General features: G+C 45.9%; 1 protein-coding gene across 1 annotated transcript in view; it reads right to left on the bottom strand.

Moving 5' to 3' along the window:
- Positions 1-19,681, bottom strand: part of SYNE3 (spectrin repeat containing nuclear envelope family member 3) — a 111,734-nt gene that overhangs the window by 24,748 nt on the left and 67,305 nt on the right. Inside the window, exons 6-13 of the mRNA XM_060262158.1 lie at positions 18,897-19,058; positions 17,313-17,657; positions 14,991-15,127; positions 11,370-11,544; positions 9,370-9,552; positions 9,061-9,204; positions 6,742-6,876; positions 1,600-1,761 (exon numbers count right to left, since the gene is read on the bottom strand). Coding sequence (XP_060118141.1) covers positions 1,600-1,761; positions 6,742-6,876; positions 9,061-9,204; positions 9,370-9,552; positions 11,370-11,544; positions 14,991-15,127; positions 17,313-17,657; positions 18,897-19,058 — 1,443 coding nt within the window. The remainder of the gene's footprint in view (positions 1-1,599; positions 1,762-6,741; positions 6,877-9,060; positions 9,205-9,369; positions 9,553-11,369; positions 11,545-14,990; positions 15,128-17,312; positions 17,658-18,896; positions 19,059-19,681) is intronic.

Genomic DNA, 19,681 nt, shown 5'->3' with positions numbered 1-19,681 from the left:
TCCCCCTGCAGGGACCCCAAGTGGCTTGCAATGTTCTCCTTTCCTCCATTTTATCTCTACAACAACCCTGTGAAGTCAAGCAGACTGAAAGAGAGTGCCTGGCCCAAGGTCACCCAGCGTGCTTCCATGGCATAGCAGGCATTCCGCCCTTACTTACCTACCTACTTACTTCATTAGAGCCTGCAATGAAGACCTACAGTACATCATTCTCCTCTCTTCCACTTTATGCTCAAGAGGTAGGTAGTAGGATTGCCAGTCTGGGATTACAACTGCTCTCCAGGTGACAGAGATCAGTTCCCTCAGGAGAAAATGGCTGCTTTGGAGGGTGGACCAGCTGAGATCTAGGACTGCCAGGTCTGATTCAGGAAATATCTGGGGACTTTGGGGGTGGAGTCAGGCACAAGATTGTGGCAAACATGACTGAGCTCAGAAGGGGGTTCTGGCCATCACATTCAAGGCTATTGTGCTCCTTTTTAAATGCCTTCTCTTCTACTGATATTCTGTATTCTTGGTGCTTTGCGGGGGGGGGGGGGGGAGACAATGGGAGGGCTTCTGGAGTTCTGACCTTACTGGTGGACTTCCTTATGGCACCTGGGTTTTGGCCACTGTGTGACACAGAGTGTTGGACTGGATGATCCAACATGGCTTCTCTTATGTTCTTAACAGACTCTGAAATGTTTGTTACCTCCAGATCAGAAGGAGGATCGTGGAGGATGGGGGCATCTTCTTTTGAGGATCATAGAATTGGACTCCATGGTCCAATCTTTTTGAAACTTTGGGTGTGTGTGTGTGGATTTGAGAAGTACCAGATGCTATTCTGAAAATTTGGTGTCTCTATCTAAAAAAAACCCAGCCCCCCCCCACCCCAAATACCCATGGATTGATTCTCTATTATACTCTCTTCCTTCCCTAAGCCCCACATGCTCCACAACACCCCCCCCCAAAAAAAAAAAATTCTACAGAAATTTCCCAGCCTAAAGCTGGCAATCCTAGAGGCAGGTTAGGTTGAGAGGGTGTAATTGATCCAAGGCCACCTAGTAAGCTTCCATGGCAGAGCAGGACACTAAATCTGAGTTCCTCAGATCCTTGTCTGCTGCTCCAACCACAACACCACACTGACTCTCCTCCTCTTGTTGCACAGCTCACCAATGGTGCAACAGGACAAGGTGGAGAAAGAAGTTCTTTTCTCCCTTTCTCACAGTGCAAGAACAATCAGCAGTAGGCCTAGAAGAGATAAACAGAAGTACTTCTTCAACCAAAGAGTAATTCTCATGTGGAATCCACTGCTGCAGGAAGTGATGGTGGCTACAAGAACAGACAGCTTCAAGAAGGGATTAGATAAACGTGTGAAGCAGAGGTCCATCCATGGATATCAGCCGCAAGTTATAGATGGAACACTATGTCTGAGGTCCTGATATTCTGTATTCTTGGTGCTTGCAGGGGGGGGGGGGGCAGTGCGAGGGCTTCTGGAGTTCTGACCTTACTGGTGGACCTCCTTATGGCACCTGGGTTTTGGCTACTGTGTGACACAGAGTGTTGGACTGGATGATCCAACATGGCTTCTCTTATGTTCTTAACAGACTCTGAAATACTTGTTACCTCCAGATCAGAAGCTCTGTTGTTTGTCTTCCATCCCCCGCTGACGTCCCAATAGGATTCCAGTTTCTGCCTAGTCACTGTAAGCCACTGTTGGAGCTCCAGCAATCTGTCATTGAATGTCCAGTGTTCCTGCACATGCAGCTTACTCTGGGCGATCATGACCTGAAAGTGAACCCAGGAAAGACTTAGTGACATTAGCAACTGAATGCCAGCAAATAACAGTTTGAAAACTTTGAGTTCAACAATGAATGCCACGGAAGCATAAGAAGAATGAGAAACAAATCCATGTCATAGGGCCAATGTTTTAGGGCCAATGAAAACAACACAAAAGATTGTGCAAGCTTTCCAGATCATCAGAACTCCCCTTCAGGCTAGATGTTAGGGAACAAATTAAAAATGAAAGGGAAAAAAGGCACGTTTTCCACATCAAGGTGCTTTTTTCTCCCTACCTTGTCCATCTTTTGTGTTACATGCTTATAAGATCACAGTTTAATTTCTGTAGGTTTTAGACTACAGCACTTGCATTCTGGGGAGAAAGAGAAGGAGGAGGCAGCATTGGGAAGAAGAAGGCACTAAGAAGCAGCAGCAGCAAACAATGGAAGTTCAATGACTCCAAAGGTAGATGGCTGCTCCCAGATCTAGCAGAGTTGAGGGAGGCACACAGCTGAGTAGTGTTGGCCGACTCTTTCTTGCACCCTCCACTTTGGGGGCAGGGCCTGGGTGATCTGGGAAGCGGAGTCTTTCTCCAGGGCCATTTTTCCCCTCCCAGTCCAAAAATCCACCTTTCATCAAATCCTGGACTGAAAAACGGGAAGAGAATCGACAAGCCCTGAACAAATCATTAGCATGTGACTTTCTTCTTCAGCCTGTAAGCCATCAGCAGGATGGTTAAATTTTTTTTTGCTTCTGAGGATGGAGTTCACACAGGAAACATAATCTAAGCTTAACCCAAAACAGCAAGAAGCGCGGTGCTGTGTTGCAGAGCTGCGAAAGGCAAGTGGAGGGCAGTAGTGGCGGGTGGGGTGGTGGGCAGGGAGCTGGTGGCTGGTTGCTAACAGGCAAGGTGGGGGCAGTGGCAGGGAGGTGGTGGGCAGGGACACTGGCGGCCTGGTTGCTAACAAGTCGCTGACTGGTACCGGTCCGTAGTCCGGGGATTGGGGACCCTTGAGCTAGCTCACAGATTTTTAGCCTCTAGCTCACACATTTTTGTCTTAGCTCAAGGAAAATTATTAGCCAGAGCACAATAATTTATTCAGCAGCTCACAACTTTAATGCCAGTAGCTCACAAATATAATACTAGTAGCTCACAAAGTAGAATTTTTGCTCACAAGACTCTGCAGCTTAGAGGGAACATTGGTTGCCATATTTCAGTTCATGTGTATAATTATGTTTTTAAATTGCACATGTTTGTACTTTGTTGGCTGGCTGGGGCACTGTGGGAAAGTGTGATACAAACATTTTAAGCAAATAAATAAGCAGAAGCTATTGTACTGGAGTAGCGGCCCTGAGTACAACACTCAAACCTTGATGATATAAACATCTATCGCTGAGCCATGGTCCTTCCACAAACATAAAACTAGTTAAAAAGCAGCCAAACTAACATCTGAATCAACCTTTAACAGTAAAATGGGAAATTTCTTTGACGAGCTTCAAAATCCTGCATATCTGCATCTGGCCACGTGGTGGTGCTTTATGAATGAAAATGGATAAACCAAACATGTTCTACTTCATGCAGTTTAGGAAGTAGATTTCAGAGTAGAAAAGAGACTCTTGGTTAAAAAAGAAAACCCCAATAAATATAAAATTTCTTATGCACAGCTCAGCTTGCTTTTCATTTCTTAGACCAAAGATTAACGCCACTCTACATCTCTGTTTTATGACTGTCCCCAACAAAACATTACCTCACAGCTGTCTGAACGAGGTCATGAGCAAAGCTAGCTTGCCCCCGTTCAGTGCAATGACTGCTCATCAACCTTGTGGCAACTATATTAAGCATGTAGCAGAGAACAGGAACTGTGGCTTCGGTGCACGGTGTACAGTGCTCAGGAGAGAGCATTAGGGATGGGCACAGACTCGTCCACGGACCTAATTTCATCACAGACGAGGGACTGGTTTGTGGTTCATCAGCCTGGTCCATGCATTCGTGGTTTGAATGGACTGCCCATGGACCGTAGTTGTTGGGGTTTTTTAGTCCATTTGGTCGAAGAGGGCGGTCTGTGGGCCAGACATGCTGGTGCCCGGGGAATCCTTTAAAGCTGTGCCACCAGTGCTTAAAATGCCTCCTGAGCTCACTCACACCATGCCACATCAGCAGCGCAATCCCAAAGAGAGCTCAGAAGGCAGTTAAATGCCTCCTGAGCTCATTTATTTTACACCACCTTGGCGGCACCACCTGGAAGTGTATTCAGAAGGCATCTAAATGCCTTCTGAACACATTCGTGTTGTCCCGCCCCAGCGGCACAACTTGGAACTTGCACCATGTCATGGACCTCATGAACCACAAACTGATTCATAAACTGGATAAGTCTGTGGAAGTTTGTAGTTTATAAAACTCACAAACTTCTATTTTTCCAGTTTGTGTCTATCCCTGATGAAGGTTGTCCTGTGGACCTTACACGGTCACTCTCAACATGTGGGAGAATGCACAGCAATTCTCCAGCTGCCCTTGTCACCCTGTTCTAGCCAAGCTGTGGGCTGAAAGGGAACATCAGCCAGACAGCAGCTCATGGGATACACAGCATGCATAGAGTACAGCTCCTGAGAATCAAGTTTAGGGTTAGGCTCTGCAGGACCTTGGAGAGTTCCCAGAGATGGTCAACATTGATCTATAACAGTCCAAAACTTATCTGAGACCTCTTACCATTGCCCTGACCTTATGGCCTTATGGTCCAGGTTAGCTTGATCTAGGGAAGGTAAGCTGGGTCGGCCCTGGTTAGCAATTGGATGGGAGACCACCAAGGAAGTCCAGGGTTGTGATGTATAGGCAGGCAATGGTAAACCACCTCTGAACATTCTTGAAAACCTTACGGGGGTTCCCATAAATCAGCAGTGACTTGACAGCACTTTCTATCACCACTGCTTATCCTCAAGATGGAATCCTGTGACTTCCAGAAAAAACTGTGGGCAGCCACGTTCTGGGAAGACATCGAATGGTGGTCCCAAGGAGAATGAACAATTCTAGGATTGATCTTTTCAGATACTAAGTTGCCCCTATCAGATCTGAAGCTGGTGAGAAATTCTTCTCTGTACAGAGGCCTCCAAGGAGTTCCACCTCTGGTTGGAAGTACGGTGCCTTTGGAAGTGGGGAGATCTCCTGAGTATTTTGGCTTGGTGTAAGAGATTGAGAAATCATTAAGAGGGGGAGAAGAGGGAGGGAGGAGGGGAGAAGACAAAGAAGAATTGGATACCCCACCCTTCACTCGGAATCCCAGAGTGCCTTACAATCTCCTTCCCTTCCTCTCTGCACAACAGACGCACTGTGAAGTAGGTGGGGCTCAGAGCCCTGGGAGAAGTGCTCTTGAGAGAACAGCTCTGAGAGAACTGGGACTGACCTAAGGTCACCCAATTGGCTGTCTTCAGAGGAGGAAGGGGCAATCAAACCCAGCTCTCCAAATTAGAGTCCACCACTCTTAACCACTACACCAAAGTGAATCTTGGTTTCAGAGCTTCAGAAAGGTTTCAGAGCTCTGTAACAGCCACTTTCTCCTTACAGTGATGAAGGAAGGAATGAGAACCCCAGTCACCTGTGTGATTATACACCAGACAGATTAACTGTGAGTTGATGGAACTTTAGTCGGTTGTAAGTTGACGGAACTTTATACAAATACGCTTCATCCCCAGGATGGCTAAACCAGCACACAAGGCACATTCTCTAAAAGAGTTCTAACCCCTTCCCCAAGGGAGAGGAACTGTGGATCAATGGTGAAAGCATCCACCTGTTTTGCAGAAGGCCCAAGTTCAATCCCAGGCATCTCCAGGTAAAATGGTAGACTACTGGCCTGACTTAGCATAAGGTAGGTTTATGTGTGCATGTGTTCACACTGGTGCTCCCAAAAAATGTCCTCCCCCGCAAAGATGCTTGACATTTACAGCAATTGAAACCCGTTGAAAAAAAATCAGGCTTCTCGGTTAAGCATTAAGATTTCTCATCTTGGGCTGGCCTATCACACTAAAATATTATTGCAAGCCTATTGTGCTCTCTGTGTTTTTTTTAAAAGTGAGTTGATAGCTTTATTCCCCACTAACAAATCGCTTGAGGCCAAATTGATTCCTGGGCACTGGGGCCATTCATTTTCTGCTATTATAACCCCCTTTTTTTCTGCAGTAAGCTGTCCCGATGATCTAGCACTACGACATTCTGCACAATAAGACACAGAAACACCATCAATCCCCAAAGCAATGAAGATCACTCCTCCCCTCCCCCCCCTTCCAAAAAAGCCATAGAAACACAAAGATGAATTTCAAGCTCTCAGGCATCACCAGCCTTTTAGCACTCAGTGGAAATTTTCAGACCGAACAGAAAAATTGTCCTGGTTAGGCTGTGCGCTTGCTTGGGAGTAAGCTCCACTGAACTCACTTGGACTTATTTCTAAGCAACAGGCATCATATTGCTGGGAACAGAAGGATGCAAGATTAAGAACAGCAAAAAGTATAGTAGATCTATAGAAAAAGCAGAGCTGACGCCCACCTTCTTCTCTCTGTATACATCTTTTGCCCTTTTGTCATAGCAAACTTATGGCGACCCCTTGTAGGGTTTTCAGGGGAAGAAACTAAGAGAGGCAGTTTGCCATTGCCTTCCTTTGCATAGCAACCCTGGAGTTTCTCAATGGTCTCCCATCCAAATACTAACCAGGGCTGACCGTGGTTAGCTTCTGTGATCTGATGTGATCAGGATAGCCTGGGCTATCCATCAATTTCATTAAATATTATTATTATAAATATTATTATTAAATTAAATATTATCATTATTAATTTTGCTTCTCTCTTTTTTTTTGGAATCCTGTAAGGGAGCAGATTCTCTTTCACAAGGAAAGGAAGGTTTGCAGGGACTGGCAAATGGGCTCAGCTGCCTTGCCTTCTAACCCGGAAGAAGAAAGAAGTGAACTATGTGGCTTGCAAATCTTCACCAAACCTCTGAGTTACCTCCAGAGACTTCTTCAGGGCTTGGTAGTCTGAGGAAAGCTGCTTTATTTTATGCATCTGAGTTGGGTCTGACTGGGCACGCTTTTCCAGTTCTTCCATTTGAATGGCACACTCTGCCAATTCTTCTTGGATGGCCTGTGGAAGAAGATGGCGTATTTCATCACGATCCAAGTTAGACGATGCCCAAGGAGTCCATAACAGGTACCCCAACCTTCAAAGATCTCAGGCAGAATGTTCCCTTAATCCCGTGTGATCTGAAGGCTGAACCTGATGTGAAGCTGAGCATTCCATATCAGAGCTCCCAACTTTTTTAAAAACAACAACAACATAACTATAGTTTGAATTAGGATCACAGGTAGAGGGGCTGGGGCAGGCTTAAGCCTTCTCCACTGTGCCATCATCCTGATCTGGAGTTGCTGTAGGCCTACAGTTGCCAGGCTGCAGAGCCAACCCTCCAGGTGGGGTGCGGCCTAGTGCGCTGGCAGCATGCCGGTGTGCTTATGTCACTTCTGGTAAAAACAGGAAGTGACATGGGGGAAAATTCTATAGAGTCCTGTATGTCACATCTGGTTTTTACCAGAAATGAAGTAAGCTTGCCAGCATGGCACCAGCACACACTCTCCCCCTCCCCTTGCCAGTTTCCTCCCATCTGTGCCTGAGGTGCTGGAGGGAATTCCCATCTGTGCCTTAGGTGCTGGAGGGAATTCCACTGGCCTCCTGCTATAGCCTCCCTATGTGTACCCCACTGGGGGAAATGGAAAAACTAGCTCATTTCCAAAAAGTAGCTCTCCAGGATGTTGCAGGGCATGAGATTGCCTTCTGCTCCTTCTTCCACCAGCACAGCTCTGCTGACAGAAGAGAGAGGGAGAAAAAAGTAGCCTCTTCCTGCCTCCCCAGACCAGCCTCATGACCTGTAGGGCTACTACTCCACAAAGGTCCAGCAGTTCTGGAGACTGATTTTTCTGGGGTCAGAAAAGGCTGCTGCAAGTCATCAACAAGGGCAAGATGCTCATGGATACCTGGGTTGAACCCTAACTTCATAGCAGCCCTATGAGAAAGGAGGCAAGAACCGGTGAGAGCTACAGCCTTCTTTATCTGCCTATAGAACAGCATCCCAAGGGCACGTAGCTAGCCCACTGGATAAATCAGGATTATTTGCACTTGCGAATTTTTAATGTCCTTTTGAAATGATAGATTTTGAGTCCAATAGCACCTTAGAGAGTGACAAAATACTTTTGGAGTACAAGCTTGTGAGAGTCAAAACTCTCTTTGTCAGATACAAGGACTTGTATATAACAAAAGAAGCTTTGACTCTTACAAGCTTATGCCTCCAAAATCTTGTTGGACTCAAATCTGGCTCTTCTACTGCAGACCGACAAGAGAATGCAGCACCCCTGAAGTGCAACTCAGACTGCAAGACTCTCACAGCAGGAACCTGGTCTTTGCTCTGTAAAGAACCCCAAACAAGGATGCAGTGATGTTAGTTACATGGACAGGTCTAGCGGGCAAAGTTCCATCTCCTGCATAGAGCCCCAGAAACGTGGTCACAACAAGGCCTGGCCTGAGTTCTGTTCTCCTTTCACCCTGTTCTCAGCATCTGTTCTGATGGGTTCCCTTACCAAGTCCTGTTCCAAACACTGCGAAGGAACAGATTTATCCCGGCCAGAGCTCCAGAGACACCAGTCCCACCACACACTGTGTTCCGATCCCCAAATTCGTCTATGCATCTAACAGAGATGCCTGGCCCCCATCTGAAGGTCTCTAAATCCACAGATCAGGTCCCGCACTGACACTAAACAGACTGGCCTGCAAACTTGTGGGACCTCCCCCCCCCCAAGTTTAAATATATATATATATATACACACACACACACACACACACCGGGGGGGGAGGGGTGTGTTAAATATCATTCAAACAAGTGCGGAGAATGCACTGACCTCCAGCATGGTGGTTAGTGGCTGAAGTGGATCCCAGGAGCTGCACCGGGCCCAGCAGTGGCTGTGGTGGAGCCCGGGAGCTGCAACAGCTGCCTTGGATCCAGGCAGCTGTGTCAGGCTTGGTGGCAGCTGTGGCAAAGGCCAGGAGCTGCAGGAAAGCCAGAGAGTCATGCAAGGAAGGGGAAGGTGCAGGCCCACACTTGTATTATATTATTTTAAATTATTTAGATTGATGGTGAACCATTTGCAGATAGAAATGCATTTGGGAGGAAACTGCTGGAAGCCGCTCTGAGCCCATGGGATACAACGGGTTGTCAATCAAATGATGAATTAGCAATGGCATACCCTGAAATTTTCCTAAATATTAATCGGTGTCTCTTACCTGTAGTCTCTGCAGCCGGGCTTCTTTACCCAACAAATCAGGCAACGGTTCCTTCTCAGCATCTAGGCTGTCTTTGATACTGGACAGTTTCTTTTGCAAGGCTTGGAAGATGACATCGAAGTCCAGATGTTGAGATACCAATGCCTAGGGAAAGGAAGAAAAATATAATGGCTTTCATGCTAATCTTGACTATATGATTGGCTTCCCTTGTCCCCCCATAAAGATGTCTGAGCAAATTAGCCTCTACATCGAGGCTGAAAATCCAGAATTAATTTGTTGGTTCAGTGGTTGACTCGGGGAGATCCTCACCTGTAACCGACTTTTCCTTTGAAGCAGCCCTTTGTGGATGTGCTCCCTTTCTTTGGTGGCATCAGCTGCCTCAGCCAACAGAGATTTTGCCCTCTCCTCCTCGAAGATGCTATTCAGGAAATCCTTTTTCAGCTGCAACATCAAGAGCTGTTCCTTAAAGCGGGAGCTTTCAGTTAAAAACTCCTGTAGAGGAGAATGAATCAGTGATTACAGTGTGTTTAAAACTGTTTTCTTCATAATCTTGAGGAGCTGGGGCGGGGGAGTTCCTAGGAAGCTGATGATGGGTTCCCCCACTGAGAAGATCGGTAATGACAGAGAAGCTTCCTTAAACAGCAATTTGCCCACCACTACTTATCGCTCTTCAAAATACACAGCAGCCAGGAGATGTTGGCTGCATTCTGAAATTCATACTTTGCTCACAAGCATCGACATCAAAGGCCGAAAGGTTTGGCTACCATTTTGCAAGCATTTAGTAGTGCACATCCTTGAACCTCTCCCCAAACCCTCTGCAGTTTGCAGTGGCTTCATGGAAGCATAAGGGCTGAAACATGCAAGGCCTTTCAAGACTGATGAATGGATTTCAGTTAGGGTTGCCAGCTCTGGGTTGGAAAACACCTGAAGATTTTGGAGGTGAATCTGGGAGATGGAGGGGTTTGGGGAGGGGAGGGACCCCAGCATGGTACAATGCCATAGAGTCAACCCTGATCTCTGTCAGTTGGAGATCAGTTGTAAAAGTGGGAGATCTCCAGGCCCCATCTGGAGGCTGGCAACCCTAACCCTAACAGGGCACTTAAAAAAAAAAAGAATTGAAAAGCCACCATAGGATCATGACTATCATGTGGATGAGGGGGGGGGGCGGTCTCTTTTCCCTCTGCAGTGCATTCTTGGCTTCACCCCCCAAAGCTGCTATTTGCCCCAGGAGGCAACCTTTATGTTTGCTCTAAAGGGACAAATAAAAGCTCTTAGGGGAGGGTGCTAGGAAACATTTGAGGTCATGAAAATGGCATAAGGGAAGAGTATAAAACGCCCCCTCTTTCTCCCTGCGACACAATCCCATCTGACCCCTTCTTCCCCCACAGCTCCAATTTATTAGTTTATGGATCTCACAGCATCTTATTTGGTTTGACCACCAACAGGTCATTAGTTGATGAAGTAATGTGGAGTGAGGCAGAACACTGGGAAAACTGCTTATTTATTGTGACAAAGATTTGACATGAGGAATAAAAACCACAGGGAAAAAAAATATGTATTGAACTATCACATGTTCCACTTTATTCCCAAGAATGCTGCCTGAAGCAGAGTTACACCCTTTGATACCCACCAAAGTCAACTGGCTTAGAAGGGGGTAACCCTTCCTTGATCGTACTGCACATTTTTGTGGCTCTAAACAGAAGTGGCGCCATGACATTAACTACAGCCAGGGCAAGTGTGCACTGTACATCAATAAACAGGCTCCTAGCTTTAGAGAGCACTTCTCTTGATGTAGGGTCACCTTTTAATACAACTGGCAGGGAGCCTTGCTTGTGGACTTCCCAATTTTTGAGGTGAAGCAGACCTTCTCTATGGTAGCCTCTGCACAGGACTATTTTGCTATTTCCAGTAGATGGAGGACTGCATCACATATTCATCCTTTTCCATACTGCTACTTGGAAAATAATAACTGAGCAGTATGTTGAGTTGCTAGGCAATCACGGCCAGGTGTGACCACAGCCCCTCTCCTCTAGCACCCACAAAACTGTCACCCAAGAATGCAGAGAGGTTCCAGTAGCAACTGCCTAACTTTGTGCCGTCACGCTGCCCTACCCAAGGTTCTTTTCAATACGCAAGTCTCCCCTTCATAAAGATGGACATTTTGTGAGTTAAAAATAAAGTTTATCTCCTCTAGTAACAGAAAACTCTCGAACTTGTTTAGACAGCTGTCAAAATGCATGTAGGCCCCCCCCAAAAGTTTTGTACAGAAAACTTTTGGCCTTCCTAGCATTGTGGAGATTCTTCGTCACCTCGATCTGAAGCAAGAACGCATCTGTCAGGGTCGGGTCGGAAACATTTGCTGTGGTGTCCAGGAGCCTCTGAGCCGACGGCTTCCACAGCTGGAACTCCCTGAGAGGGTTCTGAAAGCGCTGCCTCAGCTCTGTCTCCGTCTCTGTGCTCATTTTAAATGTCTTTCCCTTCAGGCTGTAAGAACAGACAGACAAAACGATGAAGTTTAAACTTGAGGAGGGAAGAAACTCCCACCCCATTGCTAGAGGCTGTCTATTATGTAGCTTGCTCTCAGAAAACAAAGGGCCTCAGTCTTTGCTTCCTACAGGCCCCATCTTCTTGCCCCAGGGCAGCTGCTTCTGCCTGTCAGATGATCCACAAAAACCTTTTTTTAGATACCAAGACAGACATTCATTTCTAGTGCACCTGCCAAGGAGAGTTACCAAAGATAAAGCTGGCCTTGCAACTGCAACTCTCAGCCTTTAAAAAACTTCTTATAACGAATGTATCTTCCAGCTAGAAGAAAAGCAGCCAAATGTAGTGAACACAAGGACATGATCCAGCAAATTTTAGCTGTAATCAGGCCTCATTTTGGCAGGAGCTCCCAGGAGTGGAGCTCTGGAACCTCTAAATTTTATTGTGCTCTTTCTTACCCCTCCCCCCAAATACTTGCTTTTGGGCTCCATTGTTCAAACCCCCTGAGAAAATTTTGCTGAACTCTAAGATTTGACAAACTTTCTATTATTTCCCCCCACAAAAAATGAGAAAATAACCAAAACATATAAAGCAGACAGATGGAAATCTTCATCATGCCACCGTGGCCACATGGGAGAAAGTAATTCAAAAAATATGATGGGAGTAAGCTTTTATGATGACAATTATAATTCAAGAAGCATTCTAAGGTAGATGCTAAGCAGATATAATTTAGTACACCTTCCAGTGATGTCAGGGGTGTGTGGCATATGCAAATGAGTTATGCAAATGAGTTGAGCTAATGAGCTCCGCCACTTCTTTTTCTACTAAATGACCCCTGGTTGTAATGCTGTGGAAGTCCCTACTTACCTGGTTTGTAATCTGTGTTTACAGAGCACAAAGATGTTTGCACGTATTACAAAAAGCACAACTGAAAACAGCTACTCTTGTTTACATGCCCGGTTGGATGCAGCAACGCATGGAAAGAAAGGGAAACATACTTAATGCTGTTTCAGGTGCACAAGGCTGCAACAACACAGAACACTTGTATATAATTTTCTGATGAAAGAATGTGCATCTGGAGTACTAAGATCAGCCTGCGTTTCATAGATTACAGCAAAGCAGTTGACCGTACAGATCATGAAAAGCTATGGTTGGCTGTAAAAAAAAAAAAAAAAGGTGTGCCACAACTTCTGTTTGTTTTGATGCCCAACCTGTACTCTCGACAAGAGATTACTCTCAAGACAAGAATATGGAGAAAGAGAATGGCTCTCGGTTGGCAAAGATGTCAGACAAGGATGAATTTTATCTTCCTAGCTAGCAATTTTTTTTCCTGTCAAGCCACAGCTGACTTGTATAACCCTGTAGGGTTATACAAGGCAAAAGACATACAGAGGTGGTTTGCCATTGCCTGCTTCCACATCAGCACCCTAGTATTCCTTGGAGGTCTTTCATCCAAATACTAGCCAGAGCTGGTCCTACTTAGCTTCCAAAATCTGACAAGATCATATTAGCCTGCACTACCCAGGTCAGGGCCTGCCAGCAAAATATCAGGGTTAAAAGGCCTTTTAGGAAACATCGTCCAGACACTAACAGTTAGGGCTTTTTTTTTTGTAGCAGGAACTCCTTTGCATATTAGGCCACACACCCCTGATGTAGCCAATCCTCCAAGAGCTTACAGGACTCTTAGTACAGGACCTACTGTAAGCTCCAGGAGGATTGGTTGCACCAGGTGTGTGTGGCCTAATATGCAAAGGAGTTCCTGTTACAAAAAAAGCCCTGCTAATAGTTATTGGGAAAACTTCACTATTCATTAGCAAAACAAGGAGAGGAATGACATGAGGTTTTCTGCCATTCTCTTCCCCATCCCTGCTTTGTAAGGTTACCACTCCTTTCAAACAAAGCCGAGCAGGATCAAGCTGCCAAGAGTCGCCTCCGCCATGGCAAATTTTCAAGCTGCCCGTTCTTGCTGTTTGTTGCTGGAAAGAGTCCCAGTCTTGTTTCTAAAATCTGAAAGGCTGGTCCTCCCATAATGAACAATTTAATTAACACAAACCTCTTTCTGCTTGCCAGCACAGCCCGAATTTGACAAAAGAAAGATGTTTCCCCGATGCAAACAGAACGTGACCTTGTTATTGCTCAGCTGATGATCTTTTCTCCAAGTCGGCAGAAGGTTTGGCTATAGGCACTTCGCTTCCTGATTCCAGATGGCCTGGAAGCGGAAGTCCTTTGCCAAAGCTCAGAGAAAGAGTCAGTGAGAGGCAGAGAGAGAGGGGGAGGAACGGGCAGGATCTGCCATTTATCCGGTTTGAATGTAAGCAGAATGAGTCGAGACAGGCCCACTAAGAGGGGAAGGAAGCCATCAAAACAAACTTGGAGAAGAGGGCGGAGAAACGGCACTTCATTCCTGCCTGTGCTGCTCCCTGCATAGCATTTGGCTCTATGCTTGAAAAGCAAGTCCCAAAATCAGTGACAATTTCACTCTTAAGCACAGTTAGGCCGCTGAATCCCAAAAACTGGCTTTAAAAGCATTGTTTCAAACAGTGATCTGCAAAACCCCAGCTGAAGACTGGCACGATCCTGTCCCCCATGAGAGGCTTGATCTACTTCCAAGTCAGGCTGAAATCCCTAACCCTTCTAAGTTCATTGAAGTCAATGGGTTTCTTTTTTTTTTTTAATTGAATTTATATCCCACCCTATACTCTGAATCTCAGAGTGGTCACAATCTCCTTTACCTCCCCCTCCACAACAGACACCCTGTGAGGTAGGTGAGGCTGAGAGAGCTTTTACAGCAACTGCCCTTTCAAGGACAACTCTCTGAGGACTTGTGCTGTGGGTCTCTGAAGTGTTGTTCTGCACCCCACGTCCAACATCAACCCGCTCTATCTGGTCATTGTGAGTCCGTTGGGTCCTATGAGAAGACTGAACACTTAAAAAACAAAAGGGTGCCTGGTGGAAGCAGCTTGGGGGGAGCGAGGAGAGGGGAGAAAAGACTTCCATCAAGCTGCAGCAGTAAAATCCACTGGAAACGAAGAGTCAAAGGCAGGCTACAGACACTTGTCGGCTTGCCTTTTTTCCTCTCTCTTGTGATGTAGACTAATTCCCAGACTGTGACAGATGCAGACCAATAAAGCAAGTCACTACTAACGGTTGTTCAGGGGTAGTTTTTCAACATACTGTAGCCAATCTTTTTTTTTTGCCCTGCCATTTGCCAGTGACAGCTGCCATTTCTGACTTCTCTGGCAAGACCATTGAAACAGTCTTCTGCAAAGTGGCCGTAACCAAACTTAACATCAGTGCCCACCTGGTTTACTTGTTATTTTTATAGCTGGCAGATAAATCTAAATCAGTCTCTTACTTGCATTGTTTCCATATTGCCGGAGCCACCTAATCCCTCCGACGTCGTTTATTTTAGACCACTGCCCCCCTCCCTCCCGACTGGAAAATACCTCTGATATTCCTGGATCGCGCAGATCACACTCTCCGACAGCGGCTGCATGTCCTGTGAAAACCTGAACAGCTCCTTCAGCTGAGCCTTCAGCCTCTCAGCCTTGGATTCCTCCTCTGCAAGAACTGCTCTTGTTGCCTTCAGGGCAAAAACACAGCCTATGAATACACAGTAAATCAATTCTCCTGCTATACATTTTCAAGCTGCCTCTAGAGAAAGCTAATGTGATCAGTTTGTGAGCTCTTTTACTGTTCTTGACTGGTAAAATTCTGTCATCTGCATAATCAAAAGTGTAGTACATTAATCATTCAAGATCTGTATTTTCAACAAGGAAATATTTTATCAAAACTGAAAGAAGACCGAGTATTGGTCTAGGACAGGGGTGGCCAAACTTGTTTAATATAAGGGTCACACAGAATAAATGTCAGATGTTTGAGAGCCACAAGACATGACTATGAAATGTTGGAGAGCAGGAAGGAAGGAAGGAAGGAAGGAAGGAAGGAAGGAAGGAAGGAAAACAGGTGGGGGGAGGGAGAGGGGGAAGGAAGTAACTTTAACTAAATGCATTCTCCAAGCCACCACCTGGCTTGGCTTAATTTAAAGAGGCAAGTGCCTTCTCCAAGCTAGCTGACGGGGCAGTGGGGACTTCAAGAGCCACACAATACATGTCAAAGAGCCACATGTGCTCCCGAGCCATAGTATGGCCACCCCTGGTCTAGGACTTGGAGAGGCTAAGGTGTAAACCCCCCATCCAAAAGTTTTGAAGTTCACTGGGTGACCTTGACGTAGTCACTATCACTGAGCCTAATACAGGGGTGGCTAAACTTGCTGAATGTAAGAGCTAAATAGAATAAATGTCCGATGTTTGAGAGCCACAGCAAGGTATGAACATCAGCTTTTTGAGAACCACAAGAAAAGAAGGGAGGGAGGGAGGGAGGAGGGAGAGGGTTCAAAGAAAGCAACTTTTAACTTTAAATGCATTCTCCAAGTCACCGGCTGGCTTGTCTTGGGATATAAAGAGAGAAATGTCTTCTCCAAGCCAGTCAACAGGGTGGTGGGGACTTTGAGAACTACACAATATGTGTGAAAGACTGGCTGGCTTGGAGAAGTGATATAAAGAGAGAAATGTCTTCTCCAGGCAGCCATTGGGGTGGGGTGGGCTGCTCCCAAGCCACAGTTTGGCTGCCCCTGGCCTAATACATAAACACACATAGAGCTGCCTTAGAGTGAATCAGACCATCGGTCCATCAAGGTCAGTATTGTCTACTCAGACAGTAGCAGCTCTCCAGGGTTTCATGCATAGGTCTTTCACATCAACTACTACCTGTTCTTTTTAGCTAGAGAAGCTGGAGATTGAACCTTGAACCTTCCACATACCAAGCAGATGATCTGAGCCCCTCCCCATCATCACAAGTTTGTTGTATGGATCAAATGGAAGGTGTCATGATCCTGGGCCTAGTGAGGCCTGCAGGCCCCAGGGAAGCCTGCTTAGGAGTTACTGGGAAAGGCCTACATCTCCCAGGATCCCCTCTGTCCCTCTGATTGGGTAGCAAGGGTTCTGGAGGGAAGCAGGCCCAGAGAGGGGTGGAGCCTGGGAAGAGAATATATAAAGGCCAAGCCTAGGAAGTGGGTGGTCTTTCCCTGGAAGGTTGAGCTGGAGGTAGGTTATGATTGGAGAGCTTGAGCAGGGGAAAGCTTCCTCATCCAAGGCAAGGGGTGAGTGTTGGTATTAGGTAGATAGATGTATAGGTAGATAGAGTAGGTGTATAGATAGATGTGTTAGGGCATTTGTTTATTTTCCCTTCACCCTTTTACTGATTTAATGCACCTTGTTAATTTATATTGCACTGAAATAAACCTTTCTGTTCTTGTTTACTCTGCCTGGTCCTCATGCCTATTATTTGGCCTAAGCTACAGGAGGCCTGAAGGGTTTGGGAGGGAACTCTGGGCCTTCTCAAGGGGAACCCTTAACCCAGAGTGGTGGCAGCAATTGGTAATACCCCCCCTGAGTCATGACAGAAGGGGAGAATCATCTATACCATGCTAAGCTCTTTTGCACAGAGGGAAAGCAAAAGTGTAGGAGAAGCAACAATAAATAATAATAATGGCACACGCTTGTTCTTCTAATCCCTTCATCAGCACATCTAATAATACATTTGAATGTAATATATATACATAAAAATGCTACTTTAATTTCACTGGAAAGTTACTTTTGATGAAGGAAGGGCTACTACAGGTCATAGCTATAAGAAAGATGGCTCTTTACAGAGTATGAATCTTTGTCCAGCTTCTTATTCCCCTTCCTGATCACTTACACACTTACCATGTATCTCCGCCACAAGGCGATCAAGTCCTCTTCGCTTCTGACTCGGTCGTTGGGTTCAAAGTTGTTTCTCAGTCTTTGTAGGCTTCTGCGAAACTCTTGGACCTCTGCTTCTAACAGCCTGGCTTGTGAGTGATAGGCGTTTTCTGACCTAAGAGTCTTCATCAGTCTCTCCTCTTCCTCCAGGCATGCTACTTTCAGCTTCTCTAGGGCCTTTTTCAGCTCCTCCAGTTCATCTTTCATTTTTTCTGCTCCAAGAGGGGAGGTGTTTTGTATCACGCCAACAGACTGAGCTTCGAGATGTCTCAGTTTCTTCTCACCATTCTTCACGTCTTTGGCAATGTCCTACAGTAAGAGAGGTTCAGAGTGAATTGTTCTGCCATCTTGTAGCCAAACAGTGTTGGGTGTATGTCATTCTGGCATAGAGGTGATGCGGCACTGTTGAACTAATAGCAGTGTGCTATTGTATCTATACATATATAGGAAGTCCAATATGTATTAAATTGTGACCTGGCCCACAAATACCTTTGATGCTGACTCCTCCAATAATGACATTGAGCCAAGATGGTTAACTCAAGAGGTCTCCTGGCCCCTTGAGGACTTAGTTTGAAGGGGAGATCCTTAAAGATTTTTCTGAGGTAGAGAAGTTGCTAGGCTCTAAATCTGGGAACAGCAGCTGAAAACTTTTTGGTGATGAGTGATCAGTCTACAAAGAGTATGACTCAAGGCTGTTCCATGTTGCCTCAATGCCCAGCTCCAAACCATAGTAATTTTATTTTGATTCTTTTTAGCAGGGTTTGTGATTTTAAAATACCTGGACACCAGGTTGGGCCATGACATGATTTGCAAGTAAGGAGAGGGAAAGGTATAGTATGTGAGTCAGACCAGGGAGCCCGTTGTGGGCATATTTTGGAACACTGGGGTATGAAACTTTGTACATCAAGGCGTGTGGTAAATAGGAAAAAAAATAACCTGAAACAAGAGCCAAAAACAAACAAACAAAAAAAGACACTGGCTGTTGGCAACTCTATGGGCGTTTTCGCACAGAGCTTACCCCGGAGTGACGTCCCTCTTCACCGCGCAGTGTCTGTGCGAATTTCACACCAACTGCTCCGCAGAACCAGGAAGAGCCGCGGCTTTTGCATCACTAACGTAAACTGGTTTTTAGCGGTTTACATTTGCGACGCAAAAGGCTTGGCACTTCGCGGCTCTTCCTGGTTCTCCGGAGCAGTTGGTGCGAAATCTGCGTAGACGCTGCGCGGTGAAGAGGGACGTTGCTCCGGGGGTAAGCTCTGTGTGAAAATGCCCTGTGTCTTATTGTTGTCTCAAGTGCTCAGACACAGTTACAAATTCATTTTTTTTGTTCATTTTATTAACTATCATGGCAACCTCGCAAGTTAAGCCAGAGGGAGATGGCAACATTTTCATCAACTCCATTGAGCTGGACAGAATCATGAACTATGTTTACTTTTCTATCCTCCATGCCAGCTCTCCAAAACCACATACTCTAATGGATGGACCAGAAAATATAAGCAAGAGCCCTTACTTCATATGAAATCCCCTTGCTCAGAACTAGTTGAGTACCTGAAGGGACTTAATTCTGTTTTCTGCTGGGACTTTTGCTCCTTGGCTGAGGCAGTTGTTTAATCTTTCCGTCACACGGGTCAGCCATAGCTGAAACTGGTCAACACTGCCCTTGTATCGCTCATGCTCTTGTGTTATCTTCTCAAGCAGCTGTACTCTCCTCTGAAACAAAGAGAAACATGAACTGTGGGGAAAGGGAAAGTTATCTTTTCTCTTCATACTTCACATTTTTTAAACCAAGGACAGAAAGGGGCCTATCCTTCTCCCTCTCTACCCTCCCCTATCACTTAGCTACTTTAGAAATGTGGATCTTCGTGTGCATCTTGACCCTAGCATAAGGACAAAACATCCCGTTCCAGTCCTCACTGTGCTGTGATTCAGTGCTCAGTTTAATGGACACAAAGTTCTGAGGGCCTATAAGGTCATGTTCAATGTGTTTCAGGGAGGGAGGGAGGAAGGAAGGACGGACCATAAGTCAGCATGCTAAAATGTCTTCAAGATATCTATACCCCAACAATTGAGGTACGCAGGAACTGCATTGAAACAATGCTTAGCTTTGCATAATTGGATCTGCTTCCACAGGCCCATAGCCACTAGAGGGCCTGCGTAGGCCTTGTAAGTTTCCAGCCCTTTTGCTTATGAGGATATAAGGTGGGAGGTGCAGATAGTTTCTTGTTCAATCACTCCTTAAGGTATAGGAACTGCAAGCTGGCACTGGAGCATCTATAGAGACGGTTACATCTTCAACTGACTGCAGGCCAAACTAGATGTGATGACATCCCTTG

Source organism: Heteronotia binoei, chromosome 21 (genome assembly GCF_032191835.1).
Source record: "Heteronotia binoei isolate CCM8104 ecotype False Entrance Well chromosome 21, APGP_CSIRO_Hbin_v1, whole genome shotgun sequence".
Taxonomy (NCBI): Eukaryota; Metazoa; Chordata; class Lepidosauria; order Squamata; family Gekkonidae; genus Heteronotia; species Heteronotia binoei.
The sequence above is the reverse complement of the archived record's forward strand: the minus strand, read 5'-3'. Positions and strand labels throughout refer to the sequence as shown.